The 21171-nt window shown below is 40.6% G+C and overlaps 1 protein-coding gene across 1 annotated transcript; it reads left to right on the top strand.

Moving 5' to 3' along the window:
* Window positions 1-824: 824 nt before the first annotated feature.
* calcr (calcitonin receptor) lies at window positions 825-20611 on the top strand (the record flags this gene model as incomplete). Its single annotated transcript, XM_079176289.1, has 17 exons — window positions 825-912; window positions 1176-1283; window positions 3945-4030; window positions 4145-4304; window positions 4420-4530; window positions 4662-4774; window positions 5082-5247; window positions 5336-5446; window positions 5651-5763; window positions 6902-6993; window positions 9433-9559; window positions 14088-14241; window positions 15048-15108; window positions 15287-15353; window positions 15539-15757; window positions 16329-16370; window positions 20222-20611. 17 exons carry the CDS (start codon window positions 825-827, stop codon window positions 20441-20443), a joined length of 2040 nt encoding a protein of 679 aa, XP_079032415.1. The 3' UTR covers window positions 20444-20611.
* Between the last annotated feature and the right edge of the window lie 560 nt (window positions 20612-21171).

Genomic DNA, 21171 nt, shown 5'->3' with positions numbered 1-21171 from the left:
CAGTTTTTTTTTCTTTAAGTGTTTTTGCCTTTTACAAGAGTTTATCAGACAGGTAAGAATGGTATTTTTGGTCAAAGAGACGGAGATAGGAGGTTTGCATCTCAATTATGATAAAGCACGTGGAGATAATTTCATAGGAAAAGTATTAACATTCCTTAAATGATTTATTAAATGCAAGTGCAGGAGCCTGACACTCTGAGAGGCTTAAGTTTCAGCCCCAAAAATGTGTGAGATAAGTCACACAAAAATGGGCTCTTTATCCTTCATTGAGCATTATCAAAATCAGCATTTCACACTCCAGGCTTCTTCGTTACTAATGCTACCTCCAAATACAAACAATAGAGCAGAGATAAGATTCATTTGGAGGAAATAGGCTGCTTAACTTCTTTTGTGAGCTCCAAAACTCACTTTAATGGGTTACACGAAGGGTGAGTGACTAGAATTTCAAAACGGAGTAAAATCCTCATCAGATCAGATTTGAAGATGCTTCAAAAACCCTGCATGCTTATTCTTCCATTTCATTTTTTTTTTATCTTACATAAGGGTGCGTGTCTTTATCTAAGAATGACGAAACTGTGAAGTATTGTGAATTTCGATATCATCATCCAAGATAATATTTATGCTTTATCGTTTACAGTCAAGGAAATGTAGATCAGAGCAGCAACCACAGCCTCCCTCTCTACACTCCATACTCTGTTCCAAGTCAGTACGGACATGTTTTCTTCCCCCTTCCTCTCACCTCTTATGTCATGTTGTCTCCACAGCGCTGGGTGGCGGGAGGCGCAGAGTCAATCTCAGAGCCATCACTCAGGCCTGGACATAGCATGACAGATGGACGTGGCCAGACGCTGAGCAAGGGTCAATATAAATGTCTTGAGCTCTCCCACAAAGACCACCAAGATAACAGAACCGGTGAGAGGCCCAACTCATTTCAAGGCTTCTTAAGGCCAAATGGAATACCTTTGGGAGAGCGTCACAGGTGTAATGGTGTTGTAAGGTGGTGGATTGGGAGCAGAACGCACTTAATATTCTTGTTCAAGGTAATGATAGTGTTGCCAGCAGGGGTTCAACTGAGGGCTTCTGGAGTGGAAGCTGTAGCTGTAGGGAACAGAAAAATGTGTGTTTGTAATAACACAGAATAGTCATTACACTTTTTTTTCCTTTTTCTTTCCAAGTTACTTTCTGTGGACGCATGTGGGATGGCTTATTGTGCTGGGACGAGACACCAGCTGGGACGTCTGTAACACAGAACTGTCCAGATCACCCAGACCTGGACCCAACTGGTAAGAAACATAAGCCCTTCTCACACAAACACGCAACAACAAGCTCCCTGACGTGTTTAATTCCAGCTCAGCGGGCTACACAGAAAACAATTTTCTGTGTATGATGGAGATCAAAGGTCATGGGGCTGATTGTCTGACAATAAAGGCCCACTGGCCTGCATGGGGCTTCAGGTAGCTAGGAGGATTTTATTTTGTATTTGATGTGCAACAGTCAGGTGAGAGATGGTTTTAAGATTGTATCAACTCAAAAATGCTTGAGAATGTATACACAATGCAAGAACGACAGGTATTGTCATGGTGACAGTACAATAATTGAATATGGTTTTAAAATGCGATTAAACTACTGAATGCCATTCGCTGTTTTATACATGCTTCACAATCACTAACTCATTCGTCAGCTACCGTCGGTTACCAGCTGACTTGTAACGCCCAATGAAATCCATTCTTTATTACTCTGCTGATCCACCAGCCCAACCGCTTCCTTATATTTTTGGTATAGTTGAATTAACTAAGATGTAATGTCCACATGCTAGCATGCTCACAAAGACAATGCTAACATGCTGAGGTTGCAGGTGAAATGTTTACCGTGTTCACGACTAAAGGAGGGTTTAGTTCTTCAAGCAGAAATCGTGTTGCTGCTCACATTCTTTAGATTTGTTCTGCTCCCTCAAAGAGCACTAAATCTAACCACAGTATATAACACTTTACTATTCATGGTCAGTTCCTTAATGCAAGTGTCTCCGACTAAAGTGCATTATGTAAAAGCATTTTCATGCATCATGTCCAAAGCAGATATGATTTATGTTGAGCTGTAAGTGTATATTTCCTCATTTAAAGGATCATGATCAATCATTACATAAAATGGTAATCTGCCAATTTCTCTGCTGTAGTGCTTTTGCCCGTCATTTAAAACAACATAGTACTGTGACATATTTGTGTGTGTCTTCTGTTCTGTTCTGTAGGTCATACTCTGTGTTGATTGTTGTCCTTATTAAGAGGTGCATTATAAATACCAATTCCTTTTATTTTGTATCAGCCACACTGGCAGCACTAATGTTTGTACAATGTCTGTTCAGTCCATCACTTTGGTCCTCAAATATATATTTAACTAGACTGTCAAATGCGGTACCGATATCCATTGTGCCCAGAGGATGAATCATAATAACTTAATCTACGCCCATCAGAAGGTTAATATTTTCACTTGAAATATACCTACTGGATGGATAGATGGATTTTGTACAGACAATCACGGTTCCTGAGGATGTAATGAATTCGATGGTCTTAGCTTTCTTGTTTTTGTGCCACCAGGTGCACATTTGGGGTTTTGAGGTAAATGTCTCAACAACTATTATAGTGATTACCAGGATAAATTGTAATCAGTATGGCAATCCCTTGACTTTTCATTTAGTGCCATCATCAAGTCAACATTTTAATTTGTTCATTATGTTTGTGTATGATGAAATAGCTGCAGAACTACTGACATTCCCATCAGCCTCAGCTGCACTAAGTGCTTAATATTCTAAATTAAGATTGTGAACACGGTAAACATTTCACCTGCAACCTCAGCATGTTAGCATTGTCTTTGTGAGCATGCTAGCAAGCTAACCTTAGCATTTAGCTCAAAACACTGCTGCTAGAATGGCTGACTCTTAGTCCTCTTACCTAAAGGGGGAAGACTTGCACAACAGTGAGTGCAAAGGAAAGCTAGAAGAGGATATTTATAAACTAGATACAAGGTAAATCCGTGTGTTTCATCAATCAGTCTGAATCAAAACAGACATATATCTATATTGAATTTGACTCGATCATGTGATTTTGGATTGCGGTATATTACATAATGAGCAGTGTTTTCATCGTGAGGAATGCATGGCTCAATAATGTCTGGTTGAAGAAATCCAGACTCGAGTCATGTCTGATTTATGAGATGCAATATGATGGAGAGAGTGGAGGGGGGGGGGGGGGGGGGGGGGGGGGGGACAGAGATAGACTGAAGGGTATATGGAGAGAAAAAGAGAAGCAAAGAAAAGAGGGCTTACAAAAAAACCAGAGAAGTCTGAGTCAGAGAGATGGATGGGGAGAGAGAATATGTACGAGAAGAGAGAGATGGTGTTTTTGTAAGACAAGGCTCATAAAGGATATTCCCAAACTGCCTGTAACGTTAAGAGTCCCCTTATGGCTCCTTATTTGAAAGTCGATGCTGCTGATATGAGGCTTCAGGGGGAGACGTACAGTTGGAAGTGGATGCTGATGAGCTGTCGAAGAAGGCTAGGCCATCAGGCTATGGTTGCTGTTGTCAGGATCAATGTGATCGCATTCTTAGCCCAGTCATAGATCTACAGTACAAGTGGTTTTAAGCCCAGCGGTTGAGAATTAGCCAGAAGATTTCTCCAAAGCGGGTATTTTCTGTTTGACAGAATGTTTGATGACGCCTGCCAATTCAATTAATCACAGTTGTTCAGTAATGCTAAGATTCAGGTTCCAATTTTTGTGTTTGGATGATGCTGAAAGACGAAGACGGAGTAAAGAACACGGACGAACCTAAAACAGAAGCATTAATGTGCCAATAAGTCATTTGATATAGAGCTTTCAGGATAACCATTGATGAATTATTCTGCTGTCAAGCTGATGCGAAGTAATTGTGTATTCTGTTATTCTTTCCAGAAAAAGTGACCAAATATTGTACCGAATTGGGTAACTGGGTCCAGACTGGGTCCACTTGTCAACCAGCTTCAAAGAACAAACTAGAGGTATATTGTGTTACTGTTTTTTTTCCCTTTAAGCAATGGAATAACAAGATGAAGCTAGTCTCAGCTGCCCTGTACACTAATTTTCACGCTGAACTTTCTTTTTTTAATTCTTAGAAGGAAGTCCCCCATTTTTTAAGGGATGCTGCTGGAGAGCCGGCCACAGAGGCCCAAGGGGTTAACACAGAAACAGGTGGTGTTGTGGGAAAAATGATCCTCGAGAACGAAAAGAAATGCTCAGAAAAAATGAAGCAAGATCCATCTTATAACGAATCAGGTAACGCTCATACGTAAATTATTTTACTATGTATCAACATGATTTGTACATGATGAGAGTTGAAAACGTACGAACAAGAGGCCTGTAAATATATCTTTGTTTGTTGGTGTTACAGGGCTGTTCTGCAGTCGTAACTGGGATGGCTGGCTGTGCTGGGACGACACTCCAGCGGGAACCAACGCCTCCCAAAACTGCCCCAATTATTTTGATGACTTTGACCTCACAGGTGAGCAGAGAGACAAAAGGAGTTGTTGCTCTGCTGATATCTTGTCAACCCTCACATGAGGAATTCACTTTTAATCCTCTGTTGATTGTATTTAAAGTAACTGGACTTAATCACATAATTGTTCTTTACAGAAAAGGCGACCAAGTACTGTGAAGAAGATGGTGAGTGGTTTCACCACCCAGAGTCCAATAGGATTTGGACCAACTATACACTGTGCGATACCACCCATGAGAAGAGACTGAGGGTAAAGTATTGTTGATGAAATAAACTTTACATTGTGTATTTAATATACGGATATGCATATAGGTTCAATACTGCAAGTTCAAGACACGTGGCCGTCTCTGCAGTAGTAGATTAATAGGTACATGGTTTCCAATGCTCAGAACATATGCAGGATAATTATTAGTTAGTCTCTTCATAGTCTGAAATGAAGATGTGCAATTATTACTGAGGAGGGCTTTTTTGCCCGTAGCCCCACTGCTCATGGCTCGATCCTGACTGATCATGATCCTGTCTGTGTGTGTGTGTGTGTGTGTGTCACTAAAATGAAGGCAGCCATGCAGCTCTCAGGAGTCACTGAAGTAGAGTCCGCTGATGAGGCCACAGTCAGCCCCATGGTTAACCCAGAAGAACAGGAACGTGTGAGAAAGAAAATCCTGGAGAGCCACTACAGATGCTTCGAGAAAATGAATCGGGATGTACCGTATAACAAATCAGGTAGAGATATTATTAACTACCTGAGACTCATCATGGCTGCTTCTCCTTACAAAACGCTTAACTCTCTGTTGCGATGTTGGCGTTGCAGGGGTGCACTGCAATCGTAACTGGGATGGCTGGCTGTGCTGGGAGGACACTCCAGCGGGAACTTACACCACTCAAAACTGCCCCAATTATTTTGTCGACTTTGACCCCACAGGTGAGCAGCAAGACTCGAGAGTGTCGCTCTTTGAAAGGTCTGCTGATGCATGAGGAATCCATCTTTGTTGACTGTTTTACAAGTTCTATAAAATATGAATTTCTTTGAGAATTAATCATTCACCAAGGCTAACGTATGGACACGACTGTTTGAATGTGAAAACATTTGGAGAATATGCATTTATTACTTAATTGTTACTTTCAGAAAAAGCTGCTAAGTACTGTGGGGAGGACGGGCAGTGGTTTCGTCACCCGTATAACAACAGGACCTGGTCCAACTACACACTCTGCAACGAAAACACTCATGCAAAGATGAAGGTAATATATTTAAGATAAAGTAGCCTGCAATCAAAGATCTACTACATAGTCACAGTGTGATGGCTCAGCATTATTTTTCCTTTTTCTGCATGGAGTCCTCTGTTATTTGGAGCATGGGCATATGGGAGAAAATGTGCAAACTAGAAATACTGTATGTAGTCTGACGAAGTTGGCCATAAATATTGTAATACATGCCAACATTAACAGGCATTTTTTTTTCCCAAAACACATTACTCTTGTATACTGAGCTCCGAAGATCAGGGATGGAAAGTAACTTGTAAGCCCTCTGTTCCTCAGGCTTAATAGTTGTCATAAAACACGGGCCTGACAGAGGAGTCTCCCTACAAATAGCCTCGTGTTGACACCATCACATATTAACAACCTTCTTATCACCAACAGCACCAGCTCTGCTGTACCAAGCCACTAACAATGTTTCCTACATGGAAACCAAACCAGGAAACCACAGAGCTCGTTCCAGTATTTGTCAAGAAGGGACATCAGAGACACACTGATATGCATCGACTCACATGACTTTTCAATCAGCACTCCAATTCATTTATACACTTGTGTACAGATTAGTGACACAATTTAATCAATATTGTCTTTTCTATGTCTTAGTATATGTGATTAGAGAAAGTGGTTCCTAGAGGTTGGTGTGGTCATCATGATTCTATGTTAATATTGTGTGTTATGTAATCATTACTTTTACATCCATCCTCGTTATTTTTTTTAATTTGCAGTATTTTAACCAACAGCTTTGCACCTTTCAGCTGTGACGCAAGAGGTCATGAATAGATGGTCAGCCGCTCACAGAAACTTGATCTTTGCTGACTCAGCCTCGCAGCTTCAGGAAATGTCGAGAACAAACAGCCTCAGCAGTAGGATCCCAAAGAGAAATAAGCCAAACTGTCCACGACTAGCTCTCAATTGAGACATGAAACCATTGGTGTCGTTTTATCCTTTGCAAGATTCTGCCTAATTTCTCTGGGTTTATCAAAAAAAGAAAAAAAGTCCTCGTGATCTCATTTTACTTTCACAAAAAGCAGATTATTATTTGTGCATTTGGGGCCTTCGCTGGGGAGTTAATACAACATGTAATACCTAATGGACTTATTTTTCTTATCTTGTTTTTTTACAGTCAGCGTACATCCTGTTTTACATGGCAATTGTGGGTCACGCTTTATCCACAGCCTCCCTGCTCATCTCTCTGGCCATCTTATTCTACTTCAGGTAATGGATTCATTAGTAATTTAGCTGCAATTGCAGTTACTGGTTTGATGACGCACATTGTAATGAAAGTAATAAATATTCAGGACGGTTGTACCAAAATGAAAGCTGATACAGAGTCATAATTCTGGGATGATTATTCAACGATAGCTTTTCAGTCAATCATGTAGTTACTATTACCAATGGATCTGACAGGCCCACAGATGATGTTGGGCTTTCACTACAGTCTTCTTCAACCATTTCATTACTCACGATAGGCAGTACTTTGGTCTTAATCTTATGTGCTGTCGGGGACATCCAGTCTGACGTTGTCCCACCAGCAGAGTGAACACCAGAGCCACACAGCAGGTTTTTCAGTGTTGATGTCACATTTTATAATGTAATCAAAAGAGCTGATTGTTTATTTATTCGTAGAGCTGTTCAGGGGCAAGTAACATGATCTAAAAGTCTTCAAAATGAATGAAAATAGCACACTTTGTTAAATCTACAGTAATAAGAAAAGTATTACCATCTGAGCTACTGTCACAAATTAGTGCAAACTATCAACCTGAAAACATTTCTACTGCTTCACTGACTGCAATTTATATACAACTTAACTGTTGCTAATTTCATGCCAACTTGGTTTCCTTGTCCTGCACATTTATTTCATGGATATTTAGGATTCAAAACCGGAGAGCTGTGACGTCCATTGACAGTTGGCGCTTTGCTTTTGTTACAAACCTGCACCTGAGTGCATTGCTCATTAAGGTTGTTCATCCCGATGAACTGCTTAATCCCAAAGGGAAAAAGTGCACAGTTAATTAAAGGAGATACTTCTGCTGAAACTAAACTAGGAAACAGTTCAACATTACAAAGCGGATAAAGGCAAGAAGGGTATAATATTCAGTTAATGCATGTGAAATTTGGAAGTGAGAAAGCCCGAGAAAAAGTTAGCAGACTGATTTGTGAAAATGTATAGTTTAGAAAGGAAGAAACTCAATCAGAATTATTTTCAATGATGCAGTAAGGTTTATAGTTCTACAGATATCTATGAAGAAACCTGAATATGGAGCCTAGGGGGAAAAGTTTTATGTTCTGTTACAATATTTGGAAAAATGTATTTGTTGGCACTGTTGTCCATGAACGCTGCAGTATTAAAATCTGACATGGAGAAGGGTGTTGACCTCCAACGCAGCTGTTATTCAAAACCGATCTTGTTGGAGACCCTCAGTTTTATACACACTCGTAAATCTAACGGCCGTGTTTAGGGCAGGTGCATTATTGCAAAACCTCACGACCCGCTGAGAGTCAAACTCTTAACTTTTAACTCGGCTTACACAGAATCTCAGCGGGACATTCACAATTCATTAAGTTCAAAGTCACGACAATTCAGATCTCAATAAAGTAACACAGTTATAGGCTTAGAACATCTTTTATATATTTTTTTCTTCTGACCCATGACCTATTTATAGCTAAAACACTTAAAATATTAGAGGCTCACGTTGTATTATAAGATCCAGATGTGAAGCTTACACTGGTATGCGATGGTGTAGAGCTGCACCACTCCGTTATTTACAACGCTACATCAACACTGTCAGGATTCCAAGATAAAAAATACTCCAGCTTGCCGTGGAAAAACAGACTAGGTTGAACGGCGCTGAAGATGGACCTGTGACAGTCCGAAAAACGCCGCCATAAGGATTCAGCCTGTGTTTTGACATCCCATGTTAGATACAACCCTGTGCATATAAGCATTCAGCAGCTACTGCAATTCCTTTTATGTCTCGAGCTAAAACAAGATTGTTCTCTGTCGGAGATATCCACGGCCTCTGAATAAGTCAGTGAAAATGCAAAGTTGTATATGCTGTTTTCTCCTGGCTTGATGAAATGAGTCTCTGGGGTTTTTATGGCTCAACAAAGATAAAATTCCAAATACTTGAGCTCATGAGCATACTCATGAGCATTAAAAGGATATAACTCCTTAACCTGTAGAGGACGTTCTGTGAGCTACGGTACATTTGATTGCTACGCTGAAATTAGAAAACATTATTTAACCATTACCAACAATAAAGCTACTGGATATTCTAATAGATATTCACTTTGATTGTCATTGTGCTGTAAGGTAATGAGAAGCACCCTTGGGATCCATGATGAGTATTTCGAGGCAGCTCATTGATCTTTTTTTACCAAACACAAATAATTCTGAGATGATCATCAATCAAATCAATCATTTGATATTTTAAAGATTGTAGCAACATTCGACAACGTCATTCAATTATTAGCCTGCCATTAACTTTTTCTCCTGTTTATTTCATCAGTTGTAATACATTTCTGTCTTCTCAAATGTTGTGTTTTTGTGTGTCAGAAGATAATTCATTCCCAATTTTTAGAAGGTCTTTTTTTGATGATCACATCATATCCTGGTATGTAACAAAGTCAATCATGGCATCGCTCTTCACACAGGAGTCTGAGCTGCCAAAGGGTCACCCTCCACAAGAACCTGTTCTGCTCCTATGTGCTCAATTCAGCCCTCACCATCATCCACCTCACAGCAGTGGTCAATAATCCTGAAGTGGTTGTCAGAAACCCGGTGAGTACAGCCGCTGTCGAGTATCTACCAAAATATTACTGTTAGCACTACCATACATCCATTTATTTAGGAGAAGCAAGACAAATATCCCAGTCTGTTCGACTAGTTAAAAGCTAACATGCTTGTGTTTAGCAGGTATGTTTACCGTGTTCGCCACCTTAGTTTAGCATGTTAGCACAAAACATATAGTACAGTGGAGGCTGACTGGAATATCACTAGTTTTGCACGTATTTGGTCATATACCAAAAGTATTGTACCTAAAAATGGCACTAGAGGAGAAGTGATTGTAACAGTATTACAAATCATCCTAAGGGGTACATGACTGTCTTGTGGTGGACCAATATCCCTGGAGTCAGATGTTAGCATTGCTAAAAAATGGGTTCATCCCTATGTTCCCAGGGTCCTGTGTTCCCAGGGTATGTGTCTCTTTATATAAACTAACATTGTAGGAGACTGGTAAGGGCTATCCACTGCGGAGCTATCAATGTCTTAAGTCAAGAAAACTGTCTTATCTGCAAATTTGGGCATATGAGGTTTCAATGAGTATAACACCAGTGGGCCATAAACAGTGGGAGATTTCAACATTTGAACTTGGTGAAAACATTGCTTAGATCATAAAACCTTTTGAACGGTCTCCTTAATTAAAGAGGACGTATCCTAAAAAAACTCACTTTTTAGTGTTTGTGCTCATATATTTGGGTATCTGGAGTGCCTACCAAGCCACAAACTGCGAAATAAGACTACTCAGTCTAACACCGCCCCCCCATCTGAGTATATCTCTACCCACCGTCTGAGAACTACCTTTGTAAAGGTGTACCATATTTTTCTCGCATGCCAATCAGAACAAGTGGGGGCGTTCAAATTGAGTGTTTCAGACGGAGGGTGAATTCAGGTATATTCAGGCAGACAGTTTGAGAACTAAATTCTTTTTTGAACATTAAAGTACAAAACTCGAAAAAAAAAAAAAGTATGAACCTGAAAATGAGCACGATATGTCCCGTTTAATGTGTCATATTAAGAGGATATTGAGCTGTGGAACATTGGACCCTGTAAACTTAGAAACGCTCCCAAAAAAAAGGCTTTTTAGCCTCACAGTGTGAGGTGGAGGATTAGTTCCACTGTCTTAAAATGAGATACGAATGCATTCACAATTTATGCTAAACTGTAAAAATGCTAATGTTAAATTCCAAGGAAGAATTTCAATGAACTTTTAAAAATGAATTTGCTTATGCAAGGCCAGCCGAGTTGCTCTATAGTTTCAATATTTTAAAGTTTGTACAACAAGCTTAAATACATCCTAATTAGGATTTAATCTCACTGTGGCATATCTTGGCAGTGTTACTCAGTCAACAGACAGTTTTTGCTCTCTTCAACATTCTCCTGTCAAGAGTTTTGGAGCCACATTGAATGCATTATGTGAATTCTTTGAAACCCCGAGGTCTGCTTTGGTAGAGATGATAAATCTGTCTTGTAGGAATGCCTCACTGTCAGACCTGAACATAAATTCACGTGTTGCTCTTCAAGAACCACTTCTTTTTGGAAATAAAAATAAAGACAATCTGTTGACTCGTTGCTTGTTAAAAGTTATTGGAAAAGTATCACATCTTTCCTTTTATGTCGAACTCAATTAAAAAAAAGCACATGTAGAACTCAATAAAAAAAAGCACATTCAGGTTCCAAAAGTCCAAGTGTCAGAATATTGCTTACTTACAATCAACTTTAAAAATCAAAAACCGTCATCCTCCCAAAATGTTAATGCACAAAAACGAAATAAAATAAGAGAAACAACTGATACGATTTTAGAAGTTGGCTTGCAGTAAATACAATCCCGTTACACCCCAGTCAGCTTTCAGCTGGAGCATCTTTGGCACGACAAAGTACCAGAAACATCCAGGAGACAGCAGAGGCTTCAGCTGGGTTTGGGTTTATTCTGCGTCCTGCTGCTGCTTCTTTTTCATGCATTCACCAAATCTGTCTGGCTCATCCTGACTGCCGTCTTTACTCACATCCCATCTCTAAACGTGTCCAAGTAGCAGCCGGGCATGACTGCCATCATCATCAATGTCAAGATATGTATTTTTGTGCAATGGCTCGCTTTCAAACCTTTCCTACTCGCCATTTATCAAAAAGATTTGTGTCGAATCTATTACTTTCCGATGTAGAAATGGCAACTTGTGCTAACTTGCTGTATCATGCCAAAATACAATGGGTCACCGTGGCCCCGCTTTTCAAGAGGATGCAGAGAAAGAAATCATGAGCACCATTGGTTGGGATTCACGCGTGTCTGCCAAAGTGCAACTTATGAGCCTGTTTTCTGCGCTGGTGATTTAGGAAAGGTGGATTGTGGTGGAGATTTGCTCTCACAGAGTTTACAAGCTCTTATAATTCTCTCTGGTGTTGTGAGACAGAGTCTGTTTCAGCCTGCCAGCAATGTTGGGGGAGTGAATCCCCAAAGCTTATATCAAACCAGGGAGGAGGCCGAAAACATGAGAAACATCGACATGATGTATAGCAGCTTGATTTGTAAACCAGAACAATGTCGGTAACTTTAGACAAACCTTCGGTTAGCTGCAATGAAAAACAGTTGTGAAGTAGAAAAGTGCCTTTGGTAGACTGTCTGCAACGACCACCGCTGTGATGTGCCCCCTGTCTAGACAACAACCATATACATACATACACACACACATACATACAAGTGTCTTACTTTGGTGTGCAATTCAAGAGAGGACAAATTCAGAAATAAGATTCCAAACTGAAGCGGTTGTTGATCAATGATTTCAAAAGTGTGAATCACTTCAACCACGAGAGGTCCATCAGCACACAATCATAAATGAGCACCAACAATATTAGGCTGATGGGTCCAGCAGTATGCAAAATTAGCAGTGGATAGACAGACAGAAGCACACACATGCACACAACCAAAGACATAATCTCCTCAGGCTACGTCTGGCGCAGATAATTAGGTAAAAAGTGGTTGACCTAACTCTGCGCGCAGATACGAGTCCATGTCTGTTATAGTGTAGATTCCTCAAGTGGAAAGGGAAACGTAGGGAATCGAGGGAGAAACATATGGCTAAAAGTTTAGAAGTGAATCATTGTTGTGTGTTTTGAGCTAAGAAGACCCCTGAGAGCAACAGTTCAAAGCAATGCCAGCATCTTTGAATTATACTACAGTGGCCGCACACATGCTCTTTTTACACAGGACTACAAACCAGAAATCCTGATGTGAATATACATATATATATTTTAAATATATTGGTACAAATAAAAAAAATTGGTACAAATACAGAATGACTGTAATTATTTGAGTATAGATTAATACCAAGGGGGCTAATATTGATCCTTGTGGGACAACATTGTCAACTGATTTGAAACCATCTGCATCAATCAACTGTAAGCATCACTCAAATTTATTTGACAACATGTTGTGATCCATGGCATCAAACAGGACCGTTTTAAAAATACTCTACAGTATGATTTTTTGCTTGACAGTATGTTAATGTGCTTTTTGAATAATTACCATAGACTCAAGAAACATATTGCAACTCAAGAGAAACATATTGCAAATGACTTATAACTGTCTAGATGAATGTTTGATTTGGTTTTACTACTTTCAGAAAGGTTATTTTTAAGAGAAAAGTTGGGACTTTTTGAATAGACATCAGTACAGACAAGTTCACACAGACGTCTTTGCAATTTTAACATTAGTAGACTGTGGAAGGATAAGACTGCCATCATAACATGGCATCCGAGTCATGTCTGTCAAAAAATTATAATAATGATTTGCTCAAAAGAACAGAACACATAATGGGATATGTTGTCATGTTGTCACAGTTTGCTGCAGGCGTAATTAGAAAATTGCATAGTAGGGTACTAATATGCACTTGCAGAGCATGGCATTTTCTCACTTCCGTGTGCAAAGTGAGACAAACACAAAAAAGAGCACTCCGAATCCAAAGTAAAATCATCACTTCCATCTCAAATCATCTCCAGCTTGGGTGAATGAAGCAACAACCTCTCTGTCTGCAGAGGGTAATACTGGCTAACGAGTTTGTGCCATGAGTGCAGAGACATCCTGTGTGTTGCAATACCCATACTACCACACTATTTAGTACGCTAGAAAAAGATTAGGTACGTTCCAATAACACAAAGAATGTCAAATGCGGTATGCCAGAAATACAAGTATGTCCTACTGCATTCGGCCTCATCTTACTTTTCTGGCTGTTCCGACCCACAATCCTCTGCGCAGCAGATATATGAGCAGGAGTGTCGAAGTTCAAGGTGCAATGTTCTGATGAAGTACTATGTACCAATTGAATGCATACTGCATGCAACAGTACGTACTTTGTAAGGGCAGCTGCAGTATGTAGTTACAATGTACTTCTTTTTTTTAACGCAGTGGTCCTCTTAGATATTTGTTGTGTCCTGCTGAGGTGTCAGCAGTGTTTAAATTACAACCAACTTAAAAGGTCTTATTTTATATAGACAAAACAAATAACAAACATTCCTGTTTTGGCTCTCTCTGCAGGTTGGCTGTAAGGTGTTGCACTTCTTTTACATGTACATGCTGGGCTGCAATTATTTCTGGATGCTGTGTGAAGGCATCTACCTGCACACGCTCATCGTGGTGGCCGTGTTTGCAGAGGAGCAGCATCTGCACTGGTACTACCTCCTGGGCTGGGGTGAGTCCGTCTGCATTTGATTTTTTTCTCTTTGTTTATTGTATTATATTGTGTGCCTTTAAAAATAACGTTAATGCCTTCACTGGACTCAGTCACAGCTTAAAGACTGAAAACAATTCAACAAGACAGAACACATTCTAAAAGCCAGAGTTTACTCGTACCCGATCCTCGTACAGTATTTCAACCCTGGATATGCTGACAGCTGAATTGGCCCTCCTGTCGCTTAGTGCTGTCCTGTTTTTCACCTTGTTCAAAGCAGGAATAATGGGTGCAGTCTGTCAAACAAGTAGGCGATGGAGATAAATGGATGTTCAATAAAATTGGGAGGAAAACCTTGAGGCCCGTGTTTGCGGTGTGTGTGTGTGTGTATGTGTGTGTGTGTTTGGAGGCAATTTAGGTCCATCTGTGGCCGATATGCTGCAGTGCCAATGTGCTCAATGGTGTCTGAAAATGGACCACATGGATTCATGTGTTTGTATCCAGACGAAAAGTAAAAAACTAGTCTGAGGCCAAACTGTGGAGTGTTATAGACCTAATGTCAAATTGAACTGGACTGTTACAGAAAGTGCACCATGTGGTGATGTTTTTTTTAGACAATTGCAAAAGGAAAGTCGATCCGCTGTGGATCAGCCTTTCCCAGAATTCATACAGTATTTGTGAAGGAATAATGTATCTGATGAGGAAGTCTAAGACCAGAAAAACAACTGACCGAGCTAACCCCACTTTTTACTGTTGCGTAAATGACAAATGAACTTCCCCAAATTCACTCAAGACCTCACATGGCCACCATCTTTTCCCCATCCAAGGCTTTCCTCTAGTGCCTGCATCTATCCACGCCGTGGCAAGGAAAAAGTATTTTGATGACAAGTGAGTAATGGTCCAGAAACTTCTGCAAATAAACAGTAGATGTTTACATTCGTGCTCGTCTGTGCGTGGCAGAGAGCGAGAGCGTGCAGATCCCTACACGTGCATGTTTTTGTATGTGTGCGTGCGTGTGTATTTTGGGCCGCAGACGGCACTGACTGATATGTTTTTCCTTCTGTAGCTGTTGGATGAGTGTGGAAACCCATCTGCTCTACGCCGTCCATGGTCCCATAATGGCAGCGCTTCTTGTAAGTCTGCTTATCCACTGTTCCAGAGAAATCCTTTGATTTCAGAGTGAAGAAGAATATTGTTGGTCCGTTATTTTCGTCGTATAGTTTTAATTCTTAAAAGATAAAATATTAGAAAGAATGGCCATATGTTTGTTGTTATTTTTTCTTCTATATATAATTTTTTTTTTTTTTACTTTCTGCAGGTGAACGTCTTCTTCTTACTAAATATTATTAGAGTGTTGGTGACCAAGTTGAGAGACACACACCGGGCAGAGTCCAACATGTACATGAAGGCAGTGAGAGCCACCTTGATCCTGGTGCCCCTGCTGGGAATACAGTTTGTCATTATTCCCTGGAGGCCAGAGAACCGCCTAGCTGGCGAGGTCTACGAGTACATCATGCACATACTCATGCACTACCAGGTAGGTACTGAGCTGACAGCAACAAGGCACTGCATTCATCAGAGTACCAGGTAGAAGCTGAGTTCAAAGGAGAAATAAGAGAAAAATATGCTGCTTCACTGCCCTTGTGGTTTGAGGTGTTTTGCACATCTGGTAACAACACCATCAATAATAAAAGGAACAAAACATCAGTATCAGGATCCCTATCAGGCTTGAGATTTAGACGTTAGACACTTGAAGGTGTCCACCCATAAAAGCCTTTTTTTATGCATCGTTGTTGTGATTGATTGATTTGAGTCACTGCTGAATTACATTTTAAAGAACCATTTAGATGCTCCATTTACTTTATTTAACTACCAGTTAGGCACCTAATTAAACAACAGGAAGGCAGTCCATGAAATTCCCAGGTAGGCAATCAGTTCATTCACTTCCAGTTAGGGATGTCATTGCTCCACCAGATACTCTCTATACTTTAATTTTCCTTTAAAAAAAGTGCTACGATTGTGAAGTTGCTGACTTAACTTACTGCTATTAAATTCCATCGCTTTTGAAAAAAAAAATGTTGATTTTGTCTCCTTGTTTTGCTTTTAAGGGATTACTGGTGGCAACAATATTCTGCTTTTTCAACGGAGAGGTAAGCACTGTATTTATGTGTATTAGCAGTTTGGCTAACCTACAGTGGGGGGCTGCAACACAATGTTGTGAAAAGTTAATTAAAGGAAGAGTTCGACATTTAGGTACTTGTGCTCTTTTTTGCTTTTTTGTCAAGAGTTAGATGAGAGGATCTAAACCACTCTTTCATCTGTAAGCTTTAGCCAGGTGACAGTTATCTTAGCTTAGCTTAGCATAAGACCAGAAGCAGGAGCAAACAGCTAGCCTGGCTCTGTACAAAAGTTGAAAGCACCAGCACTTCTAAAGCTCAATAATTAACACGTTATATCTTGTTTCTTTAAATAGTGAGCTAGAGCTGGTAGGAGTACTTTGTTAACTTTGGTAAGAGTCAGGCTTGCTGTTTACCCTTGTTTCCTCCAGTCTTCATGCTAAACTAAGCTAACCATCTCTTGGCTCCAGCTTTATATTTAGCAGACATGAATGGTACAAATCGTCTCATGTAAGTCTCAGCAATAAAGTGAATGAATGTATAATGCTCAAAATGTTAAACTATTCCTTTAAGAATATTGTATTCTGGGAAAGTTCAATTCTTGGTGCCATGTATGACGAAATAGCGCCGAAGCTCTGATCGAGCAATCGGCCTTTTATGAAGGTCAACCTGCACATGTTACTCTGGAATCTGTTCAGCCATGGAGCAATAAAACTGCTCATTGCTTTTGTCATCAAGTTTTAGACATCAGACTCCATCAGGCAAAGCATTTTTATATTTTTGTTTTTCCAGGTCAGATCGCTGGCATCTTACATCGGTGCCTGATGGCATATCAAGAAGTGACCCAAACACTGACTCAAAGTTGGGTTTTGACATTGTGTACTCAAGTAAAACAATTGTAACTTCACAAAGATGTTACATCTGCCATAAGTCCAATTGTAACAGGGTTTAAAGCATTGTGCTACTTGTCTCTTCTGATCTAAAAGCTGAAGGGTCATGTCAGGTGAAGAGCAAGACAGTTTATAAATGACTGTGTGGTTTCCAAGCCCAGCTGGAAATTGACTCTCCTTACAAGTCCTCCTGTCAGACTTTTTAAGTCTGTCAGCAGCTGTCTGACTGCGAGCAAACACAAACGAATGAGCTAGATTTGCATTAAAGCCCAGACCTATAAGTTTAATGGTCTTTTGCAGCTCCATAGACTAATTGTGTGACAGATGCTTTCAAACCCAACGTTCTCGGCAAAGTAAAGCACCAACAATACGCACTGTAAGGTCAAATTTGACATCTTTAGCTGGTCAACCTGGTGGTGTGAGTTTCTACAGACAAACTTTTACTGTGTTTAAAAGGAATATGTGTTAAAATAACAAGTGAAATTCTCCATCAGCCAAAGAGACAATGAGGTTGTTTAGATGGGCAGAGACAGGGCAGAGATGCATAAACTGACCGAGCAGCAGATTTAAATAGTCGGCATGAAGTGTCTGGAACAGAGGAACGAGCAGTGGAGTTCAGCCTGGAAAATAGGTCAGCTATTATATCATACATGAGCGGGAAATGCCTCCGCTTATTAGTAAACAATGCAAACAAAGTAGGGAGTACAAATAACGTGTAGAGCATGTGTTTAAAGGACGAGTCCACTTTCAGAGTGATGTGGGGTCAACTAACACAAACTATCACAAGGGAATGAGAGGGTTTGCTTGCTTCACCCGCATAACGACCAATTTAGCTCCCTTAATCAGGACACGGGTTTCTGGGGCGGGTTTCAATTATGTTCTTTGATATAAAGGCCAAACTGCACAGACCTGCCTTGTTTCCCCAATGGGCCCATTGTGATGTCAGGTCAGTGAGACAAACAGCTTGCATGCTGTTTTTGTGACATCAAGCAAGACGTTCTACATGCGAGCTGTAAGCCCATACTGCTCTTTTGTCTCATTATGACAATTACTGTCATAATTCCCATCATTAGATCATGAATATACCCGCAGTAATTACAGTAGTATTTGGGTGTTACAGAATACAATCATTAATGTTGCATTGCTGGAGGATTGGAGCTCTCTTCACACAGTAATTAGTTGATTAGTTCAACAGAGAGTCAACAACATTCTTGATAATCAATCATTGATCAAACATTCACTGGTTCCAGCTTCTCAAATATGCTCCATTTCACTTCCCTGACAAAACAGATAACACATTATTCCTAAAGCCCCACATCCATCTCACAACAATACTAGCTTCTGGGCCGGATTGGACACCCCAGCACACACACACACACACACACACACACACACACACACCCGCACACACACACAAACATTACCCAAACCCATAATGTCCAGGAATCAACCAGTATTTCTACGCTACAATAGGTTTTCTGTATGTCAGTTTACGCTAATTCATCAAATTTGTCTTTATGAAAGCATACTATCAACTGAAGTATTAAAGATGTTAACATTTTTGACGCAGGGCCCCTCTGTAAAACAGGAAAAGAGTATTTGGTAAAAATGCAGAAATCATTTTATGGCATTTACAATTTCAGTTTTTAAGTGGTGCATTGTACCAAAGGAAGTAATTGCAACACAGCTGCAGGTTAAGAACATGTCACCACTACAAAGATGCTGGTTATTGCTAGTTTCTGTCTGAAAAACGTGAAAGGATTTAGTCAATGTATCATCACCTAGAAAAGAAAGACAAGCGTAATAAATCAAAATATTGTAATTTTGCCATTTCTGTATTTATTGAATGTTCAGCAGGTACTCATGAGCAGCTGGAGTTCTGGAGGGTGGAAAGTTTGTTGTCATTCTGAAGTTTACTAAACTTCTGAAAGGGTAACCATCTTACAGGAGAATTAAAGGTGCTCTATTTAACATTCAGTGCATTAATAAAGCAGCAAACAACAATTAGCTGTGTAAAGATGTAGTGGAGTAATGTCTACCTGAGCAGAGAATGAAGTCACTCTACCTCTGTGTGTGTTGTTATCCGAGCTTCTCCTTGGTCTGTTGACATAGCCGGACCGGCCTTTAGTGCATGTTAGTGCATGTGAGCGTGGCCCACTGGTTAGCTCACGGCCGCTGCTCTGCACTGCTCTCATAAGGCGGTCACAGCTGATAACGTCATCCTGTTAGAAAGCGTCGTCATGAAAGTTTAGCGCCCACCCTTCAGTTCCTCCTCAGGTAAACACTGTTAGCTCCGTCGTCGTTTGCACCGTTAGCACCGTCGTCTCCATTTTGAGAGCCGTTTAGAGGCAATCAAAAGCAGATAAAAATGACGATATTTGTCTTGATGGCTTTGAACGGCTAATGAGAATTTTCCTCGTACACCCCATGAGCAGGTGTAGATGACAGATGTACTGTGGGGGAGAATTTATATGTAATTACATGATTAAATAATGAATATATAGCTGAATATACATTGCATTGACTTCCCTTTTAAAACATGATGATCTGGCCATGTGCACAGCTTGGCCACATTCCAAGAAATGTCACTTTGGTGTTTACGTTTCCTAACTGGCGTCTGTTAACGTGACTGAAATCGGAGTGATGTACACATGCTGCAGCGATTATGCTTGCATCAGTTAGGATTCCCGTCGGTTGGATTAATATTTTCACAAGATGGTGTTTACATGGGCTCTGCCTTACGCACATTTCATAACCGCGATTTGATTTGCATGCAAATCCGTCTGGTGGAATCATTTTGTGGTCAAAGCAGATCAGAAAAGCAAAACAAGGCAGTTTGGAGAAATGTTTGTGATGTGTACATAAACACATAACTCAAGGTGACAGCACTCAGAGGTGGTCTTATGGAGTATGCAAAGACAAAATGTTTATGTGCGAGATGATTGATGATGACTTTCATCATCTCTTTTACCTGTGTGTTTGTGCGTCGCTCAGGTGCAAGCAGCTCTAAAGAGACAGTGGATGCAGTACAAAACCCAGTGGGGTCAGAGACGAAAGGACCACTGCTCAATGCGCTCCACGTCCTACACAGCCACCTCCATCACCGAGGTACCCGCCTTCATGTACCAGCACGACTGTAACAGCGAACACTTGAACGGCCGCCACAGTGAGGACTCTGAACTGGTGGCCCTAAAGTCAGGAGAGACGTACGCTTGAGCCCCTGAGCCACAACAGAGGATAAAGAGTGTGGCGGCGGGAACAGCTGACGACGAGCAACGGAGATGTACAGTAAGAAAGGAAAATCCAGTTTCCCGCCATATCTCAGTGATTAAATCTCAGAGACTGACACGGGTTCGCTCACCCCAGGACGATGGTACAGGTCCTGATATAAAGAGCCCATTGGGATGGAGACGGATTAGCTTCAAGGCTGACATTTCATTTTACTTTACTCCGCTGTTGTGTTTTTCTGAGAACTTTGATGTCAAGAACTTGTGGCATGAGACAAGCGCTGCTTCTGACACGTGTCACCACCTAAAGCTGCTAAAACTATTGTGAGCACGCTCACAGTGTGACGGAGGCTTGTGCTGGTGTGGAGACAGAAATAACTGTGATGAAGGTGGCGGTGAGGATGGTGCTTGTTCTGATTTACATGCGGTAGAGGCGAATAGTGTTTTTGATGGTGTCACGATGATGATTTTTAAGGTGAAGTAGAAGAAACAATCCTTAACCTCACCTACACCAAAGGGTACTGTATGTTGGTCACAGCTATGAGGGGGCGTACCATGTCCAGCTGAGCACAGATGAGGTACCCTGAAGCTAAAGACACACACATAATCCACAAATTTCACAAAAGAACTCTGTGCTTGAAGCTCTGGAATTGTGTACATAATGTATGTTTCATTTGAAAAAAAGTGTTTCAATGTTTTTAAAGGATTTTATTTTCG

The sequence above is a fragment of the Pholis gunnellus genome (genome assembly GCF_910591455.1).
Source record: "Pholis gunnellus genome assembly, chromosome: 16".
Lineage (NCBI taxonomy): Eukaryota > Metazoa > Chordata > Actinopteri > Perciformes > Pholidae > Pholis > Pholis gunnellus.
The sequence above is the reverse complement of the archived record's forward strand: the minus strand, read 5'-3'. Positions and strand labels throughout refer to the sequence as shown.